The sequence below is a fragment of the Phyllobates terribilis genome, unplaced genomic scaffold (assembly GCF_046119375.1).
Source record: "Phyllobates terribilis strain yellow unplaced genomic scaffold, ASM4611937v1 Scaffold_4__5_contigs__length_816908805, whole genome shotgun sequence".
NCBI classification, from domain to species: domain Eukaryota; kingdom Metazoa; phylum Chordata; class Amphibia; order Anura; family Dendrobatidae; genus Phyllobates; species Phyllobates terribilis.
Window position 1 is genome coordinate 64,469,148 of NW_027362764.1, and position 24,456 is coordinate 64,493,603.

The following is a 24,456-nucleotide window of genomic DNA, read 5'->3' on the forward strand; positions in this document are numbered from 1 at the left end:
GAGATTCCAGAATTCTCTGTTCACACATCATGGTTTTTCTTTTGTTCAGGATTTTGTGCCTTGGTTGTTTTTTTGGAGAATAGAGCATGTCACTTCTTTCAGCGTTTTATCACTCATAGGAAGTAATGGGTGGTGAAAAAAAAAAAAAAACGCTGAAAAAGATGCGCCAAAATTTGCATCAGCGTTTTTGATGGCAAAATAGAATGGGGTTCTTTTTTTTTTTCACAGAACTTTATGTACATGCATAAATAGAGACAGAAGGACAGTGAAAAAAAGACACTGAAAAAACGCACCAAAATTGCAAGAAAAATACTGAACAAAATGTCCCTGAGTGAAGATAAAGTTTTGCTGCAAATGTGTGACGCAAAAAAAAACCCATGATGTGTGAACATAGCCTTACACTGCAACTGCAGTGGGGTGGAAGGATGGAAGGGAGGGAGGCTGCTCCATGCATGCTCCTCTGCTTATCTATGCATGCTCCTCTGCATGCTGCACACTAGCAGTGCCTCCATCTCCTGCTTCCCCAGGAGTCTCCATTGTGTCTGTCCTGTGGCTGAGCTCTGGCAGGAGGCTGCTGCTGCTCTGCACTTCCGCTCCAGTCACATGAGAAGGAGCTGGATCCAGCTGTATGACTAAGGAGCAGCTGCTGCTCTGTGCAAGGAGAGGAGCAGGCACTGGGGGGCTAAGCCATTACCAAGGAGGGGCACCTGCTGCCCTGCAAGTGGCATCACAAGGAGTGTGCCAGGCTGCAGCCCTGTGCCCAGCTGGAGTGCCCTGAGGATTCGCAAGCCCTGACCCCCTCCACAGTCTTCTGCTGCACCCCAGCCTGTGACAGGAGTGACATCAGCCATAGAGGGGGAGGAGGAGGGGAGCAGCTCATCAGTCAGGACTATAATATTCCTACAGAGGAGACAATAGGCTGGAAGTCCAGTGTGGAGATGGCTGCCCTCAGCCTGTCCAGGAAGAAGAATGCCTCCAGGAATGCAGCAGTGGAGAGGAAGAACCTGATCACAGTCTGCAGGTAACATTATGGGGGGCTGTTAGGTGACCCCCATTGTTTGCATTGTATCATGTGCACTGACATGTAGCAGAGTTGAATGTGTAACTCTTTGTGTGCATTGTTAGAACTATTACCTGCAATCCTATGTAAAGCCATAGGTGACAGCTATGAGTTGTGAAACTTGACTGGTTCTACTAGAGCTGTGCATGGGGCTGAAGTTACATGTAACCATTGGGGGTAGTCGTTGCAGATGCATGCAATCAATGAATTAGGAATTGCTAATGGATTATTGATTGGTGGGATTTGTCATTTCCCTGACTTTGCCATTGTTACATTTAATCCTAGTTCTAGGATATTTTTGCCAGATATTAGAGTAGCTGGAGTTGTAGTTCTATGACTTGGGTGCCACTTTTTCACCCCAGAACTCTTCTATCTTAAGGGGTATTCATCACTGGATAGGTGGATTGACTGCTGGGACCCCCCCCCCCATTTACCACCAGCTGCATGACTGAAGTTAGGATGGAGCATTGGTGGGGGATGCCCTCTGCTGCTCCATCAAAGTCTATGGCACTGATGGAAAAGAAAAACATCACTCCATTTATCAGTCTTCCTAGTTGTCGTCTGCAAGGAACAGGATCTGGTGTCTCCTTATGTGATGGTTCGACAGCTGGGACCTCCACCGATCATTTATCAATTGTCCAGTTGGTAGGTGAAAAATGCCTTATTGGATTTGTCATATTTGAGATATTTCTATAAACTTACTGCAACAATGAAAAACTTGTAACAGAAATCACATCTGCTGATCTACAGTTATTTATTTTACTAATAATCTAATAATAATATAATGTGGCGAGTTGCTAACGCCACTAGGAAATTCTGCTTTAGCGTCCCCAATACACCCCATACCTGTTAGAGTTCGTTCACACAGTCCAAGTGCTGTCGGTGGAAAAAACGGATCACAATCAGACCAGTATTACTCAATGGGGCCGTGCAGATGAGCAATGTGTGATAAAAATTGCAGCACGCACAAGTTTCGGATGAGACTTACCCATTCATGTCTATGGGTGCGTGAAAAAAATGGGATGCCGCAGTATAACATCCGATCTTTACGGATACATTGTAGTTCTGTAACATAAGAAATTGTAAATGCTCCTGTATATGATTAATAGCTGCTGTGAAAGAAAACCAGATTGTACACGGATGACAAGTAAGAAAAAAAAAAAATTGTCCCACTTTTTTGGATGAAATTCTGAACAATTTTTTTTTTTTTTTTTTTTATTCGCTTGTGTGAACCATCCCTTACTGTGAACCTGTCAGAATTTTTTTGCCCACCAAACTACCCCCACTATCTGTCTGCTCTGTAGTCTCCAGTGATGTCCTTTAGTTGTCTATGCAGGTGTCTCATTTTGCAAAAAGAGCAAAAAAAAGTTTAAAATTGTATTCCCGTTTTAGCAAATTAATCCCTATCCACAACTGGGTCCATCACCAGTCCCTAGAATGGGAGCCTAACATGCCCAGTAACCCTAGAGCAGTGGCCATTAATCATGAACTGACAACTTTTTGACACGGATCCACATCAAATATGGCATTTTCACCCCCCCCCCCAAAAAAAAAACTTCAGGAAACTAAAGTTTTTTGTTTTTTTTTCACGCTGCTTTTGAGTGTGTGTGTTTTTTTTTTTTTCTACTTCAGTCAATTAAGTAGTCAACTTTAGAGTGTGTTTTTTTTTTTTTTTTTTTTTTCCATGCAGAAACACGTCAAGAATTGACATGTCGCTTCTTTTTACATGTTGAGGAAAACAAAACAGCACGGTGTGAACTAGAGGCGGGTTCTCTAGTGTTGAGTGCAAGTGCTGGTTACTCGAGTATGCACTGAGTATCGCGGGTGCTCGAGTCCCCTCGGCCACATGTTTCAAATCTGTTAGGCAGCCAAAAAACATGTGGTGATTGCCCGTGTATGGCAGGCCATCCCTGCGTGCGTTTTTTTTGGCTGTCTAGGCTGTGTGCACTCGGTGCGTTTTAGATGCTTTTTTTTTCTGCACGGAATTGGCCCAAAAAACGGTAGGGAAACCTTATGCCATACAGTGCATTCAATGGTTGAAAAACGCAGGCAAAAACGCACAATGTATTGACATGCTGTGGATTAAAACACACTGCAAATCCTGAAAGAAAAATTACTGATCATGTGCACAGCACTTCAGGATTCTCATAGACATTGATGGCATAAGGTTTCCAATACGTTTTTGGGGCCAATTCCACGTGGAAAAAACGCATCAAAAACGCACCGTGTGAACAGAGCCTAACAGTCGCGAAACATGCGGGACGGGGACTCGAGCACCTGTGATTCTCAATGCAGACCCGAGCATCTAATGCAAACTCGAGTAACAAGAACTTGCGCTCAACACTAGTGTTCTCCCGTTAAAATGAATATAATCATTGAAAGTGTTTTTTCATGTGGATTTTATTGCAGAATCTGCTTCAAAATCAGTATAAAAAAACCACTTGATGAACATATATATGAAATATAGAGCATTTATTATACTGTCTGTGTTTTTTTTTTTTTACATGGTGTAAATGCCCCTTTTTTTTCTGTTTTGTTCCTGCTCTCTTCCATTCCTGAGAAATGGCCTCCTCTTCCCTGTAGGTAGAAAACAGTTTAGAAAAAAGTGCATCGTGGTCCTCATGTAGATGCCCTTAGAAAAAAAAAGAGGAGTGGACCACACCCACTTGGCTAACAATATTAGTAGATTTCCATACAGGGAAGAGGGGGCCGTATCTCAGAAACGGAGAGAGGCAGGAACAAAAAAGAAAAACAATGCCGGATTCAGGAGAACAACAACATTTACATCAGATAAAGAAAATTATTACATATTTTGGCAAGTGACAGGTTCTTTTTAATTGATGTCAAAGTCCAGTCCCAAAAGTAACTGGGTGCGTCCAGTATTTATTAATTACGCACATGGCATGGGCAGCACGGTGGCACAGTGGTTAGCACTGTACGGTGGCGCAGTGGTTAGCACTGCAGCCTTGCAGCGCTGGGGTCCTCGGTTCAAATCCCACCAAGGACAACATCTGCAAGGAGTTTGTATGTTCTCCCCGTGTTTGCGTGGGTTTCCTCCGGGTTCTCCGGTTTCCTCCCACACTCCAAAGACATACTGATAGGGAATCTAGATTGTGAGCCCCGATGGAGACAGCTACGATGATGTATGTAAAGCGCTGCGGAATATGTTAGCGCTATATAAAAATAAAGATTATTATTATTATTATGGCATACAAATAACAGCTTTAATAGATCCATCCTCTGTAAGTTGAAAGGGGTTGTCCACTACTTGGACTCCTGCACGATTCCAGCCATATTGGCAGGTCTCCCAGGGCTCTCCTGACATAATTGTCATGACACGGGAGCCCTGCAGCCAATCAGAAACCGCTATTGTTGGAAAAGCCGAACTATTGACAGCGTAGTAACCCAATATCGGCCCGTGATTGACTACAGGGCTCACATGGCAACTTGTGCCAACTTTGCTGGAACTGCATCGGTGTGGAAGGTGCATACATCTTACCAGCACTGATACATTGTAGCAAGGTATCAGCCCAGCAATCATTCATGAGAATTATTAATTCATTCTGCAGTCTTAGGCTATGTTCACACATTGCGTTTTCTTTATGCAAAGTTTCAGCTGAGTTTTACAGTACAAGCAAAGTCTATGCTGGTAAATTAGTGATGTGTGAACAGTAAACATTGGCTGAGCTAGGTGTGAGAATGAACAATACCTGTAGCCCAGGAAGGTGTGAAATTGAACAATCTCTGAGCAACTCAATGGCAGACCATAGTGTGAAAATAGTGTCCAACAAACTCAATGCCCTGCCAATGTCTTAAAAAAACTATTCCTGAACAATTCACCTCCCCCCACTGTTACATTTGAAATTCTGGTTAATATGGTTTCACATATGTCTTGCATTGGTGACCTGTGTTCATGCTTCTGTGGTGGAAATAAAGCCGAACCTTGGAATCCTGAAAAACGCACCAAAATCTGCTTTTTTGATACAGCTTCTTTCCTGCCAAGAGATCAGGTTTTGCTGCAGAAGAAAAATGCTGAAAAAACGCAATGTGTGAACATAGCCTTACTCGGCTCACAGAGGATTGTGTTAATCTATGTTAATCATGATGCGTCTGCAATGCGTTTTGTTTGTTTTTTGCCTTGAATTTCCTGAAAATGCAGCGATTTTTCCATGTTTCTGAAGTTGAAAAAACACTGGTAGCGCATCGTGTGAACACGGCCTTATATCTTTACAAATTATGCATCTTCATATGTAAACAAAAATGTTTTCTTTTGTCCACTAACAGCAAGCAGAGGGAATATTTCAAAGAGAAAATATATTAGAAAGTTGCAAAATGTTTTAATAATAAGATGAGTGAATTAAGAAAAGCACAACTCCTTCCGGTGGCTTCTCGCTCCTTGCAGCAGTTTATTTTTCTTGCAGCGGCCACATCAGGGGAGATCTTAACACCTTTCTGCTGTGGCCAGTTTTCGATTTATTTTGCACTTTTGTTTTTTCCTCCTCTTCTTCTAAGAGCCGTTACTTTCCGTATGAATCTTGTTTTTGTTAGATGAATTGTAGTTTTGATTGACACCATTCATTTTACCATACAATGTAAAAAAAATATTCTTAGTGGTGTGAAATGGTGAAACCACAGTCCTGACATTGGGCTTAAAAAAATTGTATACTTGCCAAAAAAGTCCCTTTTTTGGCATATGTTGGGCACGTAAGACGCCATAAATGTTAAGTGTGTGCCAGACGTTGTATTGACACACATTGAACGAATTTACATTGCCAGGTGTGAACAGAGCCCAATCTGTGGTTGCATTGCAGGGAGTATGACAAAGGGTGAAAAACTCCAATTTAGAAAATGAAAGGTTGGCTGAATTCTGGTAATCAGTTGGGACCACAATGCATCGACGTGTCTCCATTTTGGACCATCCATATTTGTTAGACAATAAACTGTTCGCAAAGTGTTTGCTGGTACTCTCAGGGATCAGCTGTCATTTATGGGAAAGCATTTAAAGTAAGTGCTCAATTTCTCTGCATCACTCCCGCAGGGCAAAATAAGTACTACACCTTTGTCTATTCAAACCTTTGTCTGGTTCTCCAGACTTTGTGACTACTCCCCCCTCTAAAGTGACTGTTCTTATAAGGAGGATTCCGAATTCCATTGTTTCCCTCTCACTGTCTTCTGACCACTGATGGACAATGGGGATGGATTCCAGGTGGCGCGATGCTCTTATATTTTGGGAGATAGGCTGAGCGGTACCACTGGTACTTTGGCAGTGCCAGTCAGTTCTTACAAGCTGTAACAAATCTTCACAGGTGAGGTGATGCCGCTCAGCATGGAAGCTGTTACTCCGCCAGAGGGATGTTTGTGCTGCTGAAATGTGCGCTGGTAACACACCTAACACTGTCAGCGCAACGGTACGGTTTGTTTATTGATGTAGCAGAGCTAAGATTGTTCATCTGGAGTTTGTATGGCCTGTGAGTAAGTGTGACAATTCGGTACCAAATTTTCTCTTGAAATCACCATCTTTTAAATGGTTGGCACAAGAAAAACTTGATGGTTTGGCTGCAAGAGCCGCGGGACATGTTTCCTTTAAGCATTTAATACACTGAGTTGCTGCTGACATAGAATCAGCAGTAAAGGAAATATATCAGTAGGTTTTTGGTATGTAATCGGAGAGCAGCACAATGTAGGAGCAGAAACCCTGATTCCAGCGATGTTTCACTTGCTTTCCTGCTTGCTGTCATACAAATTTTTTTTCTCTGGCGCAGATCTAGCACTTCTCTGAATGCTGAGCCCTGTATAACCCCACCCACACCACTTATTGGCAGCTTTCTGTGTACACTGTGCATAGGCAGAAAGCTGCCAATCAGTGGCGGGGATGTGGTTGGACCAGGAGGCACGAGACACCTAGTCCAGTAGTGATAATCTCCTGCTGATAAAACTAGTTTTATTGAAACTGCAACACGTAGCCTAGTAAGTGACACATCGCTGGAATCAGAGTCTCAGCCCCTACATCATGGTGCTCTCAAATTACATAGCAAAAAAACCTGCTGACAGATTCCAGTTTAAAAGGTTATTTCCAGCGCTGTACTATGATTTCTCCGGCAGTCCCAGAGGCCATAAATGGATTGGAGGTCGAACATTCAAGACAGGGCTCTGCAAATCCTGATTCCTGGGTTTCAGAGTTACATTCTCAGGATTGTTAACTTGCTGATCTCTGAGTCCCTTATCTCCTATCCCATGTACAGGGGTAACTTAATATTTAGGGGGATCCCAATTCTACTAGTCAGGGAGTGGAGACTCCGCTCTGGTGCATGTAAGTGCTGATATGTAATACTACAGGGCCACCATAGAGACAATGTCTGGTCAGCGTCAACTCATACCAGGAAAAACGGCAATAAGTTACTGAAATATTTTGGCAGATTAAAAGGTTTAATAACTTATTTGAATTATCCACACAATTGAGGTTACCTTCTTGTTTTCTGTGCAGTTTGGATCTATTCCAGTGTTCGGCGCTGAGACGGGCGATGCTGACATTGTACATTTCTCTGCAAGAACAGTGATTGAATTTTTAGCCGTGCTGGTTCCAGTATAATTACCCCACAATACGGCGTGATATCTCGAGTCAGTGGAAACATGTGAGGAATTTCTACGCAGCCAAAGTTTATTATCTTTTATTATTTGTTATGGCTGTGGGTACTACAGCTGTATTTTGACACCCATAGAAGTGTATGGGACCTCTACTGTACCGCCATATACCTCTTCACTTCACTGAGTCTAACCAGTTTTGTAATGTCAGCCTTCAAAAGAATTTAGGTGCAGTTCAGCATTTTCAGCCATTTGCTTCCATCTCTCTTAGTTCCTTTTATTCACAGATCCGTACAGATGTAAATTCCACTAAAAGTGTTTTTTTCAGGGAACGAATACAGTGCTTCAGCTGCCCCAAATCTGCCTGCATCACCTAATTTAGCATTTTCTTACTTCTACTCAAATTACCTGTCATTGTTATATACCTATTAGGTAATTGTGAGTTAAAGGCAAAATGTCACTTGTCATTAATATGTAATGTTTTGTACTTGGTGTAAATCCCGCTGTTCTCCTGAGTCCAGCAATGATTTTCTTTTGTTTTTGCGCCTCTCCGTTCCTGAGATATAGCCCCTTCTTCCTTGTCTGTAATTCTAGTCAACTGGGCGTAGCCCTTAACTCTTCTCTGTGGGCGTCTCCTTGAAGACCACACCCAGTTGGCCGAGAAGACTAATTTCTTAGCTGGAAAAATGGGGCCAACAGAGAGGTGCAGGAACAAAAGAAAAACAACGCCGGAATGAGGAGAACAGCGGGATTTACAATAGGTAAAAAAATTACATATGTATGGCAAGTGAAGGTTCTCTTCAATAGACTGGGGGGTGGTTCTCTGTTTAGGATCTTCATCGCTTGATCAGAGAAGAAAGTGGTAATAAAGAGCGTCTCTCGCTTTTGGGGGACCTGTCCTGTCCTGCATTACACAGACAACCTATAGATATAAATGGCCACTATGTAATGCTTCATTTAACCTGTGGCGGTGCTGCAGGGAAATTAAACAGTTACTGTCAGGTTTCCCCACATATTACAGATGATCACTGGGGGTCCCAGCAGGAGGACACGTAGTGATCAGCTTATTGTCGAAAGACCGATCTAACAAATAGAGATTGTCTATAGCACAGAATTTCTTTTAAGATAACTTTTTATTGTTTTATGGAGTTATGACAAGAGTATTTCTAACCATCATTTCCATCCTCTACTGCTCAATGGTGACATGCTGGCCATGGTGTTCAGATCAGTAAAGTGGAAATGGTACAATAACAGAAAGGTGACTTGCCCCTAAAAAAATCTTTTTTTAATACTGTTCAACCTTTTTAAGGACCTCCTCACTAAACTTTATTTTGGGGAATAATCCTTTATCCCCTATTTATGGGATTTCTGGGTGTCTGACCGCTGATTTCCCCAGCGATCCCGAGAAAAAGGCTCTGCAGCCCCATCCTGGAATCCCATAAATAGGTGTGCCTGCTCGTCCTCTGCTCCATCTATTGTCTATGGGACTGCTGAAATTAACTGAGTGTTCTACTCAGCAGTCCCATAGACAACAGATGAAATAGAAGCCGAGCATTCACATATCCACTTCATTCAGGATGGGACTGCCGAGCACCGCTATTAGTATTGCTATCCCTGTGGATATACCAGTAATATCTGTGATGGTAATACCCCTTTAACAAAACAAGGCCTAATGGTAGAAAACATATGCATAGACGTGGATGAAGAATTACTAATCAGGTGAATGCTGGAAATTGATGCTTATGTCCCAGATCACAATTACGCTTACAATGGCAGGATCACATTGACAAGGCCAATGCTGTGCGTTACAATGTTCAGCTTTATAATCTGACGAGTGCTAGTACAATCATGTTGAGTACAGCCGGCTCTCAGCTCGATATGTGGATGAATGGACTTATAGCACAACCAGCAGAAAGACCTTCATTCCTGGAAACCTAGTCCTGGTGTATGTGAGGGACATCACAAATGACCTATTCCTGCACCCTACCTGAATGTCTGTACACCTCATTAATTTTGTCAATCGGGCCTAGTGGGGACAAGCGGCCCATGGACCCTTCTATTTAAGCAAATGGGACATGCTTCTGGACCTAGCACCGAGGCTACTAAATGTACAAAGGACTGGTACATGGAGCAATAAAATGGCCAGAGTGCTCACCCGAGCTTCATTGCTCCTTGTGACCAGCGGATCTGCAGGGGTACCAATATTGGAACCAGCACCGACCTGATATTTGGATAAACCATCAGTTTTATAAATCTGGAAAATACCTTTTATTCCTTGACTCTGATGACACTCCTGACAATGACAGTGAGGCTTTACAGTGTTTGGTTAGAGTTTCCACCATTACAGTTTGGTCAAAGTTTCAGATTTTCTCGGATAAAAAAAAAAATGATGAAGGTGTCTTAACCTTCTGATATCAAACAGTCTGTGAAAAAATGAAAAATGGACAGTACATAGATAGGATCTACTGTAAGTGCTGTCTGTTTTTTTTTTTTTTTTTAATCTGCGATTCATATGAATAAAAGACAAGTCTCGGTGATTTTATGTAGACCACTCGGTCTGAAGAAGAAAAAATGCATGAACATGTGAACAGCCCCATAGAACTCATACATATTATAGCCTATCTGTGAAAAACTACGGGAAAAATCGATGTCTAAATGAGGCCTCAGGCTATGTTCACACTTTGTGTTTTTTTTTCAGGCTGGCAAAATCCACCACTTTTCCAGTGGAAACTGCTTCAGTAAACTGTCCTCCTTTTTGGGGAGATTTTGGAGTTTTTCTTATCCTGCAGCTTTTTTGTAGGGTTTCTTTTTCTGAAGCTCTTTTTTTATTGTTTTGCATCCTCTTGACAGGACAGTGCCTAATTTGTACCATTTTCTGTCAAGAGCCCCTTTAAAGAAGTGACAAGACACCATCTTTTCTCCAAACAAAAGCCTGAAGTATTTAAAGGGAAGGTGCCATTAAAAAAAAATAATAAAATTTTTCAACAATTGAAAAAATGAAAAGTATTAATGTTTTAACACTGAGAAGCCTGAACATATGAAAAGCAAGTCATGTTTTCATAGAAATGAACAAGAAGAATGATTTTCAGCATTTTGTGAGCGCATTTTCTAGTGTTTTTAGGAGCTCCAAAACCATTGGGAAAATACCCTGTGTCCACATACCTGAAAAGGGAGCTCTCGCCTCTGTGCTGCCAATGTTCTTTTTTTCGAAGGGGCTCTTTACCATTTATACTGTTTGTGGGTCACTTTATTGGCACAATTGTTTATGGCGAGCATTCATAGCATTAGTATATCTGTCATATATCATAATGCATTTACAATGGAGAGACCGAAGCACCTGTCAATTATACATTTATCATACATCAGCATGCACAGGAGGCTTCTTTCTGATCTTGACCCTGCATTGTTTGCTCCCAGCTCTGCTCTGAGTACGTTGCGATCACTGAATCATATTCTATTGTGTCTGCCGAGCTCCGTCGCTCGGTGATGTACGCAGATGGAGATAGAAGGCTGTAGACTTCAGCTAGGTTATATCACAATGATGAGTCTTTCTTTCTGTGAACGTTCGCCTCTCTGTTCTAGGTATTTTACAGTCTGCTTGAATGGAACTGCATGGATAGCACTAATCCCAAAGTAGCCTACTGCTAAAATTGCTAAATCTAATGCTCACTGAGGTCTGACTTCTGGATCCCCCACTATTCCTGGAAGTGTCGGGACAGTAGGACCGCTTCAGGGACTTTGCTCTGCATAGGAGAACTGCCAAGGTAGCCGTGGTCCAAGTGCTCGTCTCTTGCGCCCCGGCACATTACATGAAGGTGGGGGTCCTGACTGGGTGCGTGGACTTGTGCTGTGAGGGAGCTACACCTGTGCAGGTCGCATGTAACCAGTGTTGATGGTTGACCAGGACCAGATGTTTGTCAGTTCAATGAGGGAGGCCATCAGTTTAAAATAAACTTTTTACTGAACATTAACTTGGGGAGGGTTATATACAGTAGATAGCTGGTATCTTATCTTATCCTATCTTCTGAAACGTTTCCTTGACAATACGTAACATTTATACTCACACAAATTCAATCCCTTTCGCTTTTCTCTCTTGTCTTCTGTCTTCACTATTCCTCACTACTCACCACAACCCAGCTAAACACTACAATTTAGCTAGCAAGAGTCCTTTGCTCAACCCGCAATTCCATGTCTTCTTTCCCATTAGGGGAGCTACTTTGCCAGTATGGCGAGTGCTTAGCTTCAGCATTAGAGAAGATATGGAGCTCCCACATGGGGCACTCTCTCTTCGTTTTGCATATTCCATCCTTTCTGGGCTCTTTATCTTTAGGAGTTATATACTCTGGGCTGTACTGCTAGGTGTCCTCTCCTAGGACCTGTCTCCAATAAATTACTCTGTCTCTCGGTCACTCTTCCTTGATTCTGCTCCGGATCACGCTATCTCTCTCCCTGTCTCCTCTCACTTCTAGGGACACCAAATAAATGTGGCACTGCTCACACCAGACCTTAGATCTCTTCTCTATGCACCCCTGGCCCTATCTGACTTCTCAACAGGAAACTGTCTCTTTCCCTTCAGGTTACCCCCTCCCACTCTGGGCTAGTCCCAAACATTAACTCTTGCTATTTCTACTCTCATGCAATTCACATTATCAACATCACAGTTCACATCACGTAACATAACACTTGTTTCTTCAACGTGAACGTGGACAATATGTCCATCTCCTTACACATCTGCATGTGAATGGGTCTGGCTGCAGTTCCGTGGACAGCCAGTTGGCAGGGAAGAACTGCGAAGGGAATACAGGATAGTTCTACAGCCCCTCAACTTGTGGCCCCAGAAGTAAAACCTCCAGCGATCATTAAGTGATGGCATTTTTTACTGATATATGAACACTTAGTAACATGGAACAACCCCTCCTACCCGTATTCCCCACGTATCAAGTAGTTTGTGACCTGGAAGAACCCCCCCCCCCCCCAAAAAAAAAAAAAAAACCCACAACAGTCCCAATATTGGGTGAAATGGTGACCACAGCTTTATGAAACGTTATGTATGTACAAGATGTAAATTGATTAAGAAAATGGTATGTTGCCCCAAATGTAAAGTTGACCTGTTATAATAGTGTGCCTTAGGTATTAGTGTTTAAAGGAACACTAAACTCAGAAAATCCTCAAAAATAAAAAAAATTAAAACTCCAAGTAATCTCCCCCCCTTTTCTTTAATCCTATTTAGTCCTGTATAACAAATAATACAGAATTATACACTGGCTTATGTATGGATGTAAGACAACTGGCCACAGCATAAGCCTCCATGATATGGACTAAAGATAGATAAGTGGGGGCAGGATTTCATAAATCGGGGGCAGGATTTCAGACATCAGGCACAGAGACCCCCTGACGCTGAATCGCTCCCCCTTGACACCCTGCATCCTGGAAAAATTCCCCATATACACCCCTGGTGTATGTTGTGTGGACATGTCCGAATGGTTCTGTAACATGCATGAACCCTATAATGCAAGGTGGGTCCTAGGCTGGAGCTGCACTCGCTGTTCTCGGCAATGAGAGATCTCATTACTAATGTGCCTGTATCTGATAATGCAGATCAATCATGCACTGCCCTAAAACTTACATGGTCTGAGCTTCAGGACCAGTCAGAGTCACTTGGAAATTATTGTGCAAAGAACTGTAGTGAAGGTGCTCCTACCCCTTCATTTTTCTGACTGATTCCAGGGCTGGAACCCTTTTCGATTGTATATTGGTTGCCTACGCTAACCATAGTCCCTGTGCTCAGTGTCAACTCGACCATAATGAATTGTGGTATTGTTGTATCTTCCACCTATACAACATTTTCCTGGATTTACAGATTTATATGACGGACCCACTACTTTCATCTAAGAACTTTATTGACCATTCATGTTTTCCCGAAGTAGGCTTTACATTGGCTTTGGTGTTGTTTACTCCTCTTCACATTTATCTTTTGGTGGTATTTATATCCAAATGTCATCAATTTGTGTGGATCATGTGTTTTCCATGACTGGCTGCTCACAATGAGTCGGTGACTAAAACATTCCTATATTAGAATATTTCCCTCGGATGTCTTTCCGCTTCTCGTTCTAATCACGAGTCGTTTGTGTGATTACCATATTTTCCATCTCTGGTGTGATTGTGATGCCAATATGAAGACATTTAACTATGGAGGTCTTCTCCTTCCTGTTTTCTTTTCTTCTTCACTTCTAGCAGATTCATTCTTGTCTTATCTGAAGGTTGATGGACGAGAACTGAATGACCAAATAGAGTTCAGAGTAAATGTTCTCTCCCGATCCCACTTCTTCTTTATTCATAAGAAATACATTCTGCAAAGAGAAGTTCTGTCTTCTCGCAGACCCCAGTGACGCAGCCAAAAGCGACCACCAAATGGAAAATTTAAAATACAATGATTTAAAGGGAATCTGTCAACTTCCCCAAACCGCATATATGGATGGGCTTTTGAAATATAAATCCATTGACCCTTTTACATCTTCTATCGTTTCTTAGCCATCTGGCTAAGATCAAGTGTAGTATCTTTCGAAACGGTGGCAATGGCCTTGGCTGTTTTTAGTAGATTAATACAATGCACACTGGGTGGAAGCTTCGGGGTCTACGCAGGGTAGCTTATGTAGGTGACCCTGACCCCCAAGGATCCAATCCATGGGCCAAGTAATTTGAGAGCCTGAGGTGTAGAAGTGCCGACCCTAGGGTGCATTAACTCACTGGATGTGGGACCCCACTTGAGTTGTTGCCACATTTGCACAGCTCTTCAAGTTCATACTTTTAAGCACACACCCTGTCTCGGTCCTTCTGATTAGGGTGGTGAATGTTTTGTCTGGTAAGTATTATACTTTAAAACCTTCATTATTTATTTAATCATTTTCACTATGTCACTTTTTTTCACGTTGTCCTATCAATAGGACTTGTTCAGGGTGCGGTTCCCTTTTGGGTTCCTTCTTAATCGGTTGATTGGGTGAGTGTGTGACCATTAGGTTCCACTTCCTCCTACAAACTCAAGGCTCTCCTCTTTCGGGAGGAGAGATAATCTAGACTAACTCGCACAATTAGTCTTTTTTTTTTTTTGTGGTTGCAGCCCGGGTAGCTGCTGGGAGCAAGGCTGGGTCTCTCTAAGCTTCAGCAATGAGAGGCCACTGTTCCCTGACTTTGGTCCAGAGGGTTGGGGAAGGTTTATTGAGGGTCTTTCTCCTTTGAGAGTGAACTGCGATAGACTGCATCCTAGTGCACTTTTTTAAGTGCACTTGGGTGATTCAGCACAGTATTCGGGCTCTTAAAAAAAAAAAAAAAAAAAAACATGCATTCTTAAGAAATGGCTTAAATGCTGATATGCAAATGAGACATTAAGTGCTCTGGGCATGGCAGAGCACTTCCCGAGATTGTCCGTCCCCCCCAGCATTTTTGGACTGATTGTTCACTGTCTGACGTCAGGTGTTAGGCAAGGAAATCAGACAGTGAGTTATCAGTCAAGCTGAACAGTCTTGTGCCGGGCAGAGAAACAACCTTAGGAGGCAGAGACATGCCTACTAGATGCCTACTAAACAAAACTTCTAATATGTTGAAAGTTTAGCGAAAGTATCTAAAGTTAATTTGTTACGGTAACTTCATAATGCAACGATATCCCCAAAAAAAGCAAATCTCTGAAGTTTTCAAGTACATGCTGTGGCTGATTTCGTTGTCCTCCCGCATTGTTGTTTGTGTGTTTTACTTTCCTTGGATGCCATCTGGAGGATAACTTTTGTGTTATTCCAGCTTTATCCTTAATATTCAACTGACTCTTGTGGATTTTGAAGCAGTTCCACTATAAAATCCATAGAAATCTCCATGTAAATATACCCTTATGAATTTGGATTTTGAAGTGGATCCACTCCAAAAAAACCTGCTTCAAATAATCCTTGAATATACTTACTATTGATTTGAAAGAAAATCCACTTCACTCTTCTCCAAACCCCTTAACGTAATATCACATACATGATTGCTGGGGGGCTCAGGAACTGAGCTCTCTCCACACGCGGCACATATTAAATAGCCAGCATCTGTCTCTAATAGCCGCAGCCAGAGCTGAGTTGCGGCCTTGGCTGTTAACCATTTAAGTGCTGCAGTCAATCTCTGACCATGGCAATTAAACGAAAAGCGCAACACTGCATGCATCTACCAGCTTTCATCGGCCACAATGGATTACGATTGTGGGGCGCCGATGGGTTACTTTTGCCGCCATCTTGGTGCCCCTCTGAGGCTCAGCCTACAGATGAGATTTACCACTATATATTGCACTACTACTATAAGCTATCGGACAGTCACAGGTTCTCCTGGGGGGGGGTCTAAATTATAATGTAATATATAACATTTAAAAAAATACTGAAATTAAAAAAATCCATATGCTGCGTTCACAAAAGTCCGATCTATCAAAATATAAAATTAGTGAACCTGATAGATAAACACACAGGAAAGAATCAAAAGGCCATAAATGTTTTTTTTTAGTGTTGGTCACTACTCCTCCCTAAAAAAGAAAAAAAAATGCTATAAAAAGAGATTAACTTGGTTTTATTGATACCATTTGTGGCAAAATACAATCACCTCGGCACGCAAAAAAACAAGCCCTCAATCGGTGGGAAATTAAAAAATGTTATGGGTCTCGGAAAATGGCGACACAAAATAAAACTTTTTTTTTCTTTTTTTACAAATTTATGAACGTTTTTTTTTCCTTCACTTAAATAATAAAAAAAAATCTATACAAGTTTAGTATCACCTTAATTGGACTTACTCTGAATCATAATTCTAAAGGTAACGTTTATCACAATAAACCAGGGCAGAATTGCATTTTTTTTCCCCAACTTCAGCACACTTGGAATTTTTTTTTTTTCACGTTTTTCAGGACATTGAATGCTAAAATGGCTGGTGTCATTCAAAACTATGACTCAGAAAAACAAGCCGTCATACAGAATTGTAGAGAGAAAAATAATACACAAGTTATGGCCCTTGCAAAAGTGAAAATTGGCTGTGGAGGTAAGGGGTTAAAGGAACCCCCCCCCCCCCCACACCCACCCCTCAACTGCTATGGAAAAAAATGACTTTTTTTTTTTTTTTATCTTAAAGGGAATCTGTTACCAGAATTATACTGATCAGCATAATGTAGAGACAGAGATCCTGATTCCAGCTTACTGGGCGGCATAGTATAACTTTGATAAAATCCCTGTTTTATCAGCAGGAGATTATCACTAGAGGACTAGTAAACCTGCTGCCATGTTGTTTTTCAAATTCATGAGTTCTATATAACCCCCCCCCCCCTCTGCTGATTGGCAGCTTTCTGCCTATGCACAGTGTACACAGAAAGCAGCCAATCAGTGGTGTGGGCGGGGTTATACAGAGCTCAGCATTCAGAAAACTGATAGATCTACAGGGATTTTATCAAAACGGCAACAAGCAGCCCAGTAAGTGATACACCACTGGAATCAGGGTCTCTGCCCGTAAATCATTCTGCTCTCAGATGGGGCTGCTGACAGGTTCCCTTTAATACAGTTTATTGCGTGACACAGAATAGTGATGACGTCACCATTTATTTCCAACTTGAGACGAATCCGTTCAGATAAAAGCAACAAAATGTTCCAGTGTATTTCGTTCATGGCTCCTATGTTACTGCGGTGTTTATTAGATTTGGTTTTCTCTGTGGGCTCCTTTTTAAAATCTTACACCTGTAGCTGTCAATATTTAATGCCCCCGAGACCCCGGGATTGTTGTCGGATTTAATAGACAAGTGGGTACAGATGGTGCTCATGTTCTAGCAGTCCTTGGCGTTCTGCCTATCTCCAGATAACACTCACTGCGAATAGTAAGCCAGGGAAATATGAATAATTTTGATTTGGAGCAGAGTTTGAGGCTCGTCATACAGCGTACAGCTTAGTCATCAGGGTATTTTGCTCTTTTTTTTTTTTTTTTTTTTTTTTTTTAACCTAAAACAAAATACTAAATCTTGTAGTTTTTACTATATAGACCTGGCATCCACCAATTCATAATGGGTGGAGGACTAATTTTTTGCCCGACTCATGTCTCTATGTTCTCTTTCTAGGAAAAGCTAAACGACCCTGAATATTTGTACTTTTTAGAATTTTTGCAACTTGAAAGATGCATAATTGAGGACATAATTGCACAGAAGATGCATCAAATTTCTATTTTTGCGGTGCCAGGGTAATCAAATTTTGATTCTACTGCCAGAAAAATGGCAGCTCAGTACTGGTAGAGGGTCAGAGGACTCAATTTGTTTTGACCACTCAATTGTCCGAAGTCTACACTGTATGAGAACAATTCTGCATGAGTAATTTTGAGCTAAATAGTATTGCCCAGAATGTCTTGTCTTTTGTTTCGAACTGTAAAGAGTTGTCCAAAGTTAGTAAGACTTGGCTACTTTTTTCCAAAAAAAAAAAAAAGCGCCGCAACTGTCTAGTGGTTGCGTTTGGTATTGCAGTTCTGCTCCTTTTGACGTGATTTGGCGATGAGCTGCAATACCACACACAACCTGTAGACAGGTGTAGAGCTAGTTGTGAAAAAAAAAAAAAAAAAACAGCCATGAATTTCTAATCCTTGGCAATCCCCTTTTAAGCTATTCTATAGCAGCTTGCTTCTGATTAGGGATGAGCGGACCCGTGCAAGTTGGGGTTCGTCAGGTTTGACCGAACTGTAGTTGAAAGTTCGGTTTGGGTACCAGAATTGTACCCAAACTTGAACCTGAATCCGGACCCCATAGAAAACAATGAACACCAAAACTTTCTCACTATCTCAACTCTCAAACTGTAGAAGGGACTTCCAGGAGAAATCAGTGTTCGGAGTTCAGCTGCGGTCACTAGCTGTCCGGTACGAACCCCGAACTTTACAGTTTGGGTTCACTCATCTCTACTTCTGATCAACTTTGACATTGGAGAAAAGAATTTTAACACTAAAGAGAAGGCAGCACTGATGTAATAACTTATAGGATCGTTGGGCAAGCGCCCCTGCGAATTATAATAAGCGTTATTTGCTGTTACAAACAGAGAATGTTGCTGACAGCTGTTTCACATGTAAGTCCTGGTTCCTCTAGACCAGGGATGTGAAACTCAAGACACAGAGGCCTAAATGAAAAACTTGGACAAAGTCGCAGGCCAGCCAGTATACCGTGTAATTGGCCCCACATAGTCCTCTATACAGAATAATGGGCCCCACATAGTCCTCTGTACAGAATAATGGGCCCCACATAGTCCTCTGTACAGAATAATGGGCCCCACATAGTCCTCTGTACAGAATAATGGGCCCCACATAGTCCTCTGTACAGAATAATGGGCCCCACATAGTCCTCTGTACAGAATAATGGGCCCCACATAGTCCTCTGTACAGAATAATGGGCCCCACATAGTCCTCTGTACAGAATAATGGGCCCCACATAGTCCTCTGTACAGAATAATGGGCCCCACATAGTCCTCTGTACAGAATAATGGGCCCCACATAGTCCTCTGTACAGAATAATGGGCCCCACATAGTCCTCTGTACAGAATAATGGGCCCCACATAGTCCTCTGTACAGAATAATGGGCCCCACATAGTCCTCTGTACAGAATAATGGGCCCCACATAGTCCTCTGTACAGAATAATGGGCCCCACATAGTCCTCTGTACAGAATAATGGGCCCCACATAGTCCTCTGTACAGAATAATGGGCCCCACATAGTCCTCTGTACAGAATAATGGGCCCCACATAGTCCTCTGTACAGAATAATGGGCCCCACATAGTCCTCTGTACAGAATAATGGGCCCCACATAGTCCTCTGTACAGAATAATGGGCCCCACATAGTCCTCTGTACAGAATAATGGGCCCCACATAGTCCTCTGTACAGAATAATGGGCCCCACATAGTCCTCTGTACAGAATAATGGGCCCCACATAGTCCTCTGTACAGAATAATGGGCCCCACATAGTCCTCTGTACAGAATAATGGGCCCCACATAGTCCTCTGTACAGAATAATGGGCCCCACATAGTCCTCTGTACAGAATAATGGGCCCCACATAGTCCTCTGTACAGAATAATGGGCCCCACATAGTCCTCTGTACAGAATAATGGGCCCCACATAGTCCTCTGTACAGAATAATGGGCCCCACATAGTCCTCTGTACAGAATAATGGGCCCCACATAGTCCTCTGTACAGAATAATGGGCCCCACATAGTCCTCTGTACAGAATAATGGGCCCCACATAGTCCTCTGTACAGAATAATGGGCCCCACATAGTCCTCTGTACAGAATAATGGGCCCCACATAGTCCTCTGTACAGAATAATGGGCCCCACATAGTCCTCTGTACAGAATAATGGGCCCCACATAGTCCTCTGTACAGAATAATGGGCCCCACATAGTCCTCCGTACAGAATAATGGGCCCCACATAGTCCTCCGTACAGAATAATGGGCCCCACATAGTCCTCCGTACAGAATAATGGGCCCCACATAGTCCTCCGTACAGAATAATGGGCCCCGCATAGTCCTCCGTACAGAATAATGGGCCCCGCATAGTCCTCCGTACAGAATAATGGGCCCCGCATAGTCCTCCGTACAGAATAATGGGCCCCGCATAGTCCTCCGTACAGAATAATGGGCCCCGCATAGTCCTCCGTACAGAATAATGGGCCCCGCATAGTCCTCCGTACAGAATACTGGGCCCCGCATAGTCCTCCGTACAGAATACTGGGCCCCGCATAGTCCTCCGTACAGAATACTGGGCCCCGCATAGTCCTCCGTACAGAATACTGGGCCCCGCATAGTCCTCCGTACAGAATACTGGGCCCCGCATAGTCCTCCGTACAGAATAATGGGCCCCGCATAGTCCTCCGTACAGAATAATGGGCCCCGCATAGTCCTCCGTACAGAATAATGGGCCCCGCATAGTCCTCCGTACAGAATAATGGGCCCCGCATAGTCCTCCGTACAGAATAATGGGCCCCGCATAGTCCTCCGTACAGAATAATGGGCCCCGCATAGTCCTCCGTACAGAATAATGGGCCCCGCATAGTCCTCCGTACAGAATAATGGGCCCCGCATAGTCCTCCGTACAGAATAATGGGCTCCGTACAGAATAATGGGCCCCGCATAGTCCTCCGTACAGAATAATGGGCCCCGCATAGTCCTCCGTACAGAATAATGGGCCCCGCATAGTCCTCCGTACAGAATAATGGGCCCCGCATAGTCCTCCGTACAGAATAATGGGCCCCGCATAGTCCTCCGTACAGAATAATGGGCCCCGCATAGTCCTCCGTACAGAATAATGGGCCCCGCATAGTCCTCCGTACAGAATAATGGGCCCCGCATAGTCCTCCGTACAGAATAATGGGCCCCGCATAGTCCTCCGTACAGTATAATGGGACCCGCATAATCCTCCATAGAGAATAATGGGCCCCACATAGTCCTCCATACAGAATAATGGGCCCCACATAGTCCTCCATACAGAATAATGGGCCCCACATAGTCCTCCATACAGTATAATGGGCCCCACATAGTCCTCCATATAGAATAATGGGCCCCGCATAGTCCTCCATATAGAATAATGGGCCCCGCATAGTCCCCCATATAGAATAATGGGCCCCACATAGGGGTGGTGGTTCTGGTGTTGCGGCCCAAATAAAACCACCCTGAAGGCCAATTTTGGCCCACGGGCCAGTGTATGACATGTATGCTCTAGACCAGGGTTCCCCAACTCCAGTCCTCAAGGCCACCAACAGGTCATGTTTTCAGGATTTCCTTACTATTACACAGGTGATGGAATTCTTGACTGTCCAGGTGATCTAATTATCACCTGAGCAATACTAAGGAAATCCTGAAAACATGACCTGTTGGTGGCCTTGAGGACTGGAGTTGGGGAACCCTGCTCTAGACCTAGCCTTCTCTAGGACTCATGGAAGACTAGGCTTACATGTACACATGAATTCTGTTTTCTTTCTGGAGTAAGCAAAAAAACAGATCCGTTACAAATGAAAGAAAAACGGATGGCTAATTAACAAATCTGCTTTCCATAGATTTCAATGTTAAAAACTTATCCAGCCGAGATCAGTTATTTAAAAAGGAACTAAAAAGTTGTGTCTGCACAACTTTTTTAGCAATGGATTACTGCTGGATCTGCTCTAATTGATCACTACTGGACATGTGAATAAGCTTGATAAGAATATATTATATAATGTTACATTATATAAGATTACTGGATAAGCTGCCGATATTGTGGGGTATTTCTTTCCCTTGCGGAGTGCCACCTGGTGTAGGTTGTCTTACAGGAATTGCTTTTTGAGAAAAGTCAAAGTCAAATTAACTTTTAGAAGTAAGTGGAGAGAATTTGCAAATTTTAGAAAATTATTTTCCTGTACATTCCTATCTTAGTGTGGGTCCCTATAACAAAAAACTGAAGTTCTGTATTTTTGCACCATTATCGGTTCAGTATAGCAGATCCTTATTTGCATGTACACGGGAAAGAACATTGGATGTGACATTATTTTTTCGCTCCTGGAAATCATGTTGCTCCTGAGTTTCCAGCAATCTAGCTCTGGCTTCACTTTACTTTTAATAATTGTACCTAACAAGAAGTTGATTGTGTGCCGAAGCAGGAGACCGTTTCCAGCGTGACTTCTACAAGAAGTAATCAGCGGTATTGTTGCATACAGAGAGCGCCATTGTTCCGCTATCAGTCTCATCTGCAATGGCTTTGCCTGCTTTCTGCTGTTGCGTCGTCTCTGTACCCCAAGATGGGTGAATTGCAGGATTTCTCAGTACTTTGCCGGTATGAGAAGATTGTTAAAATTACCTCCATTATTTTCTTTGTTTTCTGCAAATAGCGGCGTGCTTAAAAACAACAATCTAATTTCATGTTGTAAATTTTGGAAAAGACATTTCAGTTGGGAGGAAATAGAAGAGTGGAAGGAATGTAGAACTTAGAGAATTGAGCAGAAAATGATACAAGTTCTGATAGCGTATAACCGTTTATGATGGCAATTTTCTGGAGTATACAGTCCTGTGCAAAAGTTTCTGCACCCCCTTACCAAATTGCATATTTTGTTTTTAAGTGGAGTTAACACAATGCAATTACACCCAACATATGACTAGGATGGAAGCAAAAAATGAGGTGTTGTCACTGGTGTGTCAGGTGTGACAGACAGTAATTCTGGATCTGTCTGTAGATGGTCATTGCGCTTGGCTCTGCAGGCATCTTCTTGATCTTTCCATCTCTGCTGTGCAGTGATATCCTGCTCTCTCTAGAACCTAGCAGTTACCTTCACCTTCTGCTTCTAATTGAAACACCCTTGGTGGATGTTTAAATACCCTCAGTCTCTCCAGAGAGTCGCTGGTGATAGCTCCATTTTCCTCTGTCCATGCTTTAAGTACTAGTAGTCGGCTAGTGTCTTCTTGGAGTTCCCTTGGAGGATAGTTGGCGTGATCTCTCTGGTGTCTTCTCAAGCTGAGTGTATTTCCCTGTCTGTCTACCTGTTTGTCTTTAGTTGCAGTGGGGGCTAGATGACTAGATGTCCGTGGCCTCACTCAACTGTGGCCAGGTGTATGCAAATCGCTCCCGACACTGGAGAATCCTGACAGCGCGCTCATTGCATGTGACCACATTAATTTTTTCCTAATGAATTAGATTGTACTTCCTGGAGCCTGAGAAACCTGGATGACAACACGCCTTTTACAAAATGCTATGATTGCAATATTGGTTGTCAGGTCAACTGCACTTTTTAGACAAGTACCCGATAAGCCTGCATATTTTCCGTGTTAGAATATTAACGTGTTCTTCTTGCGTTCGTTGCAGCGATCAGCTCATTCCTGTATAATAAGCTGAATTCAGAGGGTGACTCAGTAGTGAATGGTCCAGCGGCTCCTACGTCAGCGGCACTGACAAGTCATCCTGCCATGTAATATTACAGACTGTGTTACATTCTGCCTTTTAACCATTTACATTCTCTTCTGGTTTTATAGATTAACACTATAGATATTCGATACTAAAACATTGTTTAAAATAGCAGAGCTTTATAAGGTAACTTGAGATTGATGTCATCTAAAGTGTTTTATGATTTTAAAAACAAGGTCTGCATTCTTGACCCAGAAACAGCGCCACTTATCGCCACAGGCTGCGTCCGGTATTGCAGCTTCAACCCTTGGACAAGAGTGGTGCTGTTTCTGGAGAATTCGACTGCCCTTCAGATCAGTGTCAACCGCGTCAGACCGGGTATTGACAAAGATGAATAACAGAGGAACGGCAAGTTTAGTGTCCTAAAAAGAGATGCTCCAGAATTACTATTTAGTAGCCACATGACAGTCAATTACAGTTTTGGACAATCATTCTAAACCAGGGTTCCCCAACTCCAGTCCTCAAGGCCACCAACAGGCCATGTTTTCAGGATTTCCTTAGTATTGCACAGGTGATAATTGCATTCTTATTTATTTTTTTTTTTTTTCACAAAACTTCTAGGAGACTACTGAGAGTTGGCAAATAAAGGTATTGATGACATTTCCAAAGTTGAGATAATTCTATTTACTTGCATTTACGGCCAGTGTCGAACTGGGATGGCAAGGGCATCCCACCAGTAACATTGACTTTGAGGGCCCCCTTTTCAGCTACATGCAAATATTGCATTACCCTTTATCACAAACCTTTTATACATTAAGCTAGGTGGTTTGTTAAATGATTGGTAAGTTGCTGCCATTGTCTGTACATAGAGAATCAAGTTTATTGTGTCAACTACTGCTCATATAAAAGGCTGGGGGGCCCACTTCTTCACAGGG

General features: G+C 42.7%; 1 protein-coding gene across 2 annotated transcripts in view; it reads left to right on the top strand.

The window, feature by feature from the left end:
• Window positions 1–453: 453 nt before the first annotated feature.
• Window positions 454–24,456, top strand: part of RUNDC3B (RUN domain containing 3B) — a 181,577-nt gene continuing 157,574 nt past the window's right edge. The window contains exon 1 of one of the 2 annotated variants that reach the window (XM_073677439.1): window positions 454–1,021. In XM_073677439.1, the coding sequence (XP_073533540.1) occupies window positions 939–1,021 (83 nt within the window). In that variant the 5' untranslated portion in view covers window positions 454–938. The remainder of the gene's footprint in view (window positions 1,022–24,456) is intronic. The other variant, XM_073677440.1, reaches the window with a different exon arrangement.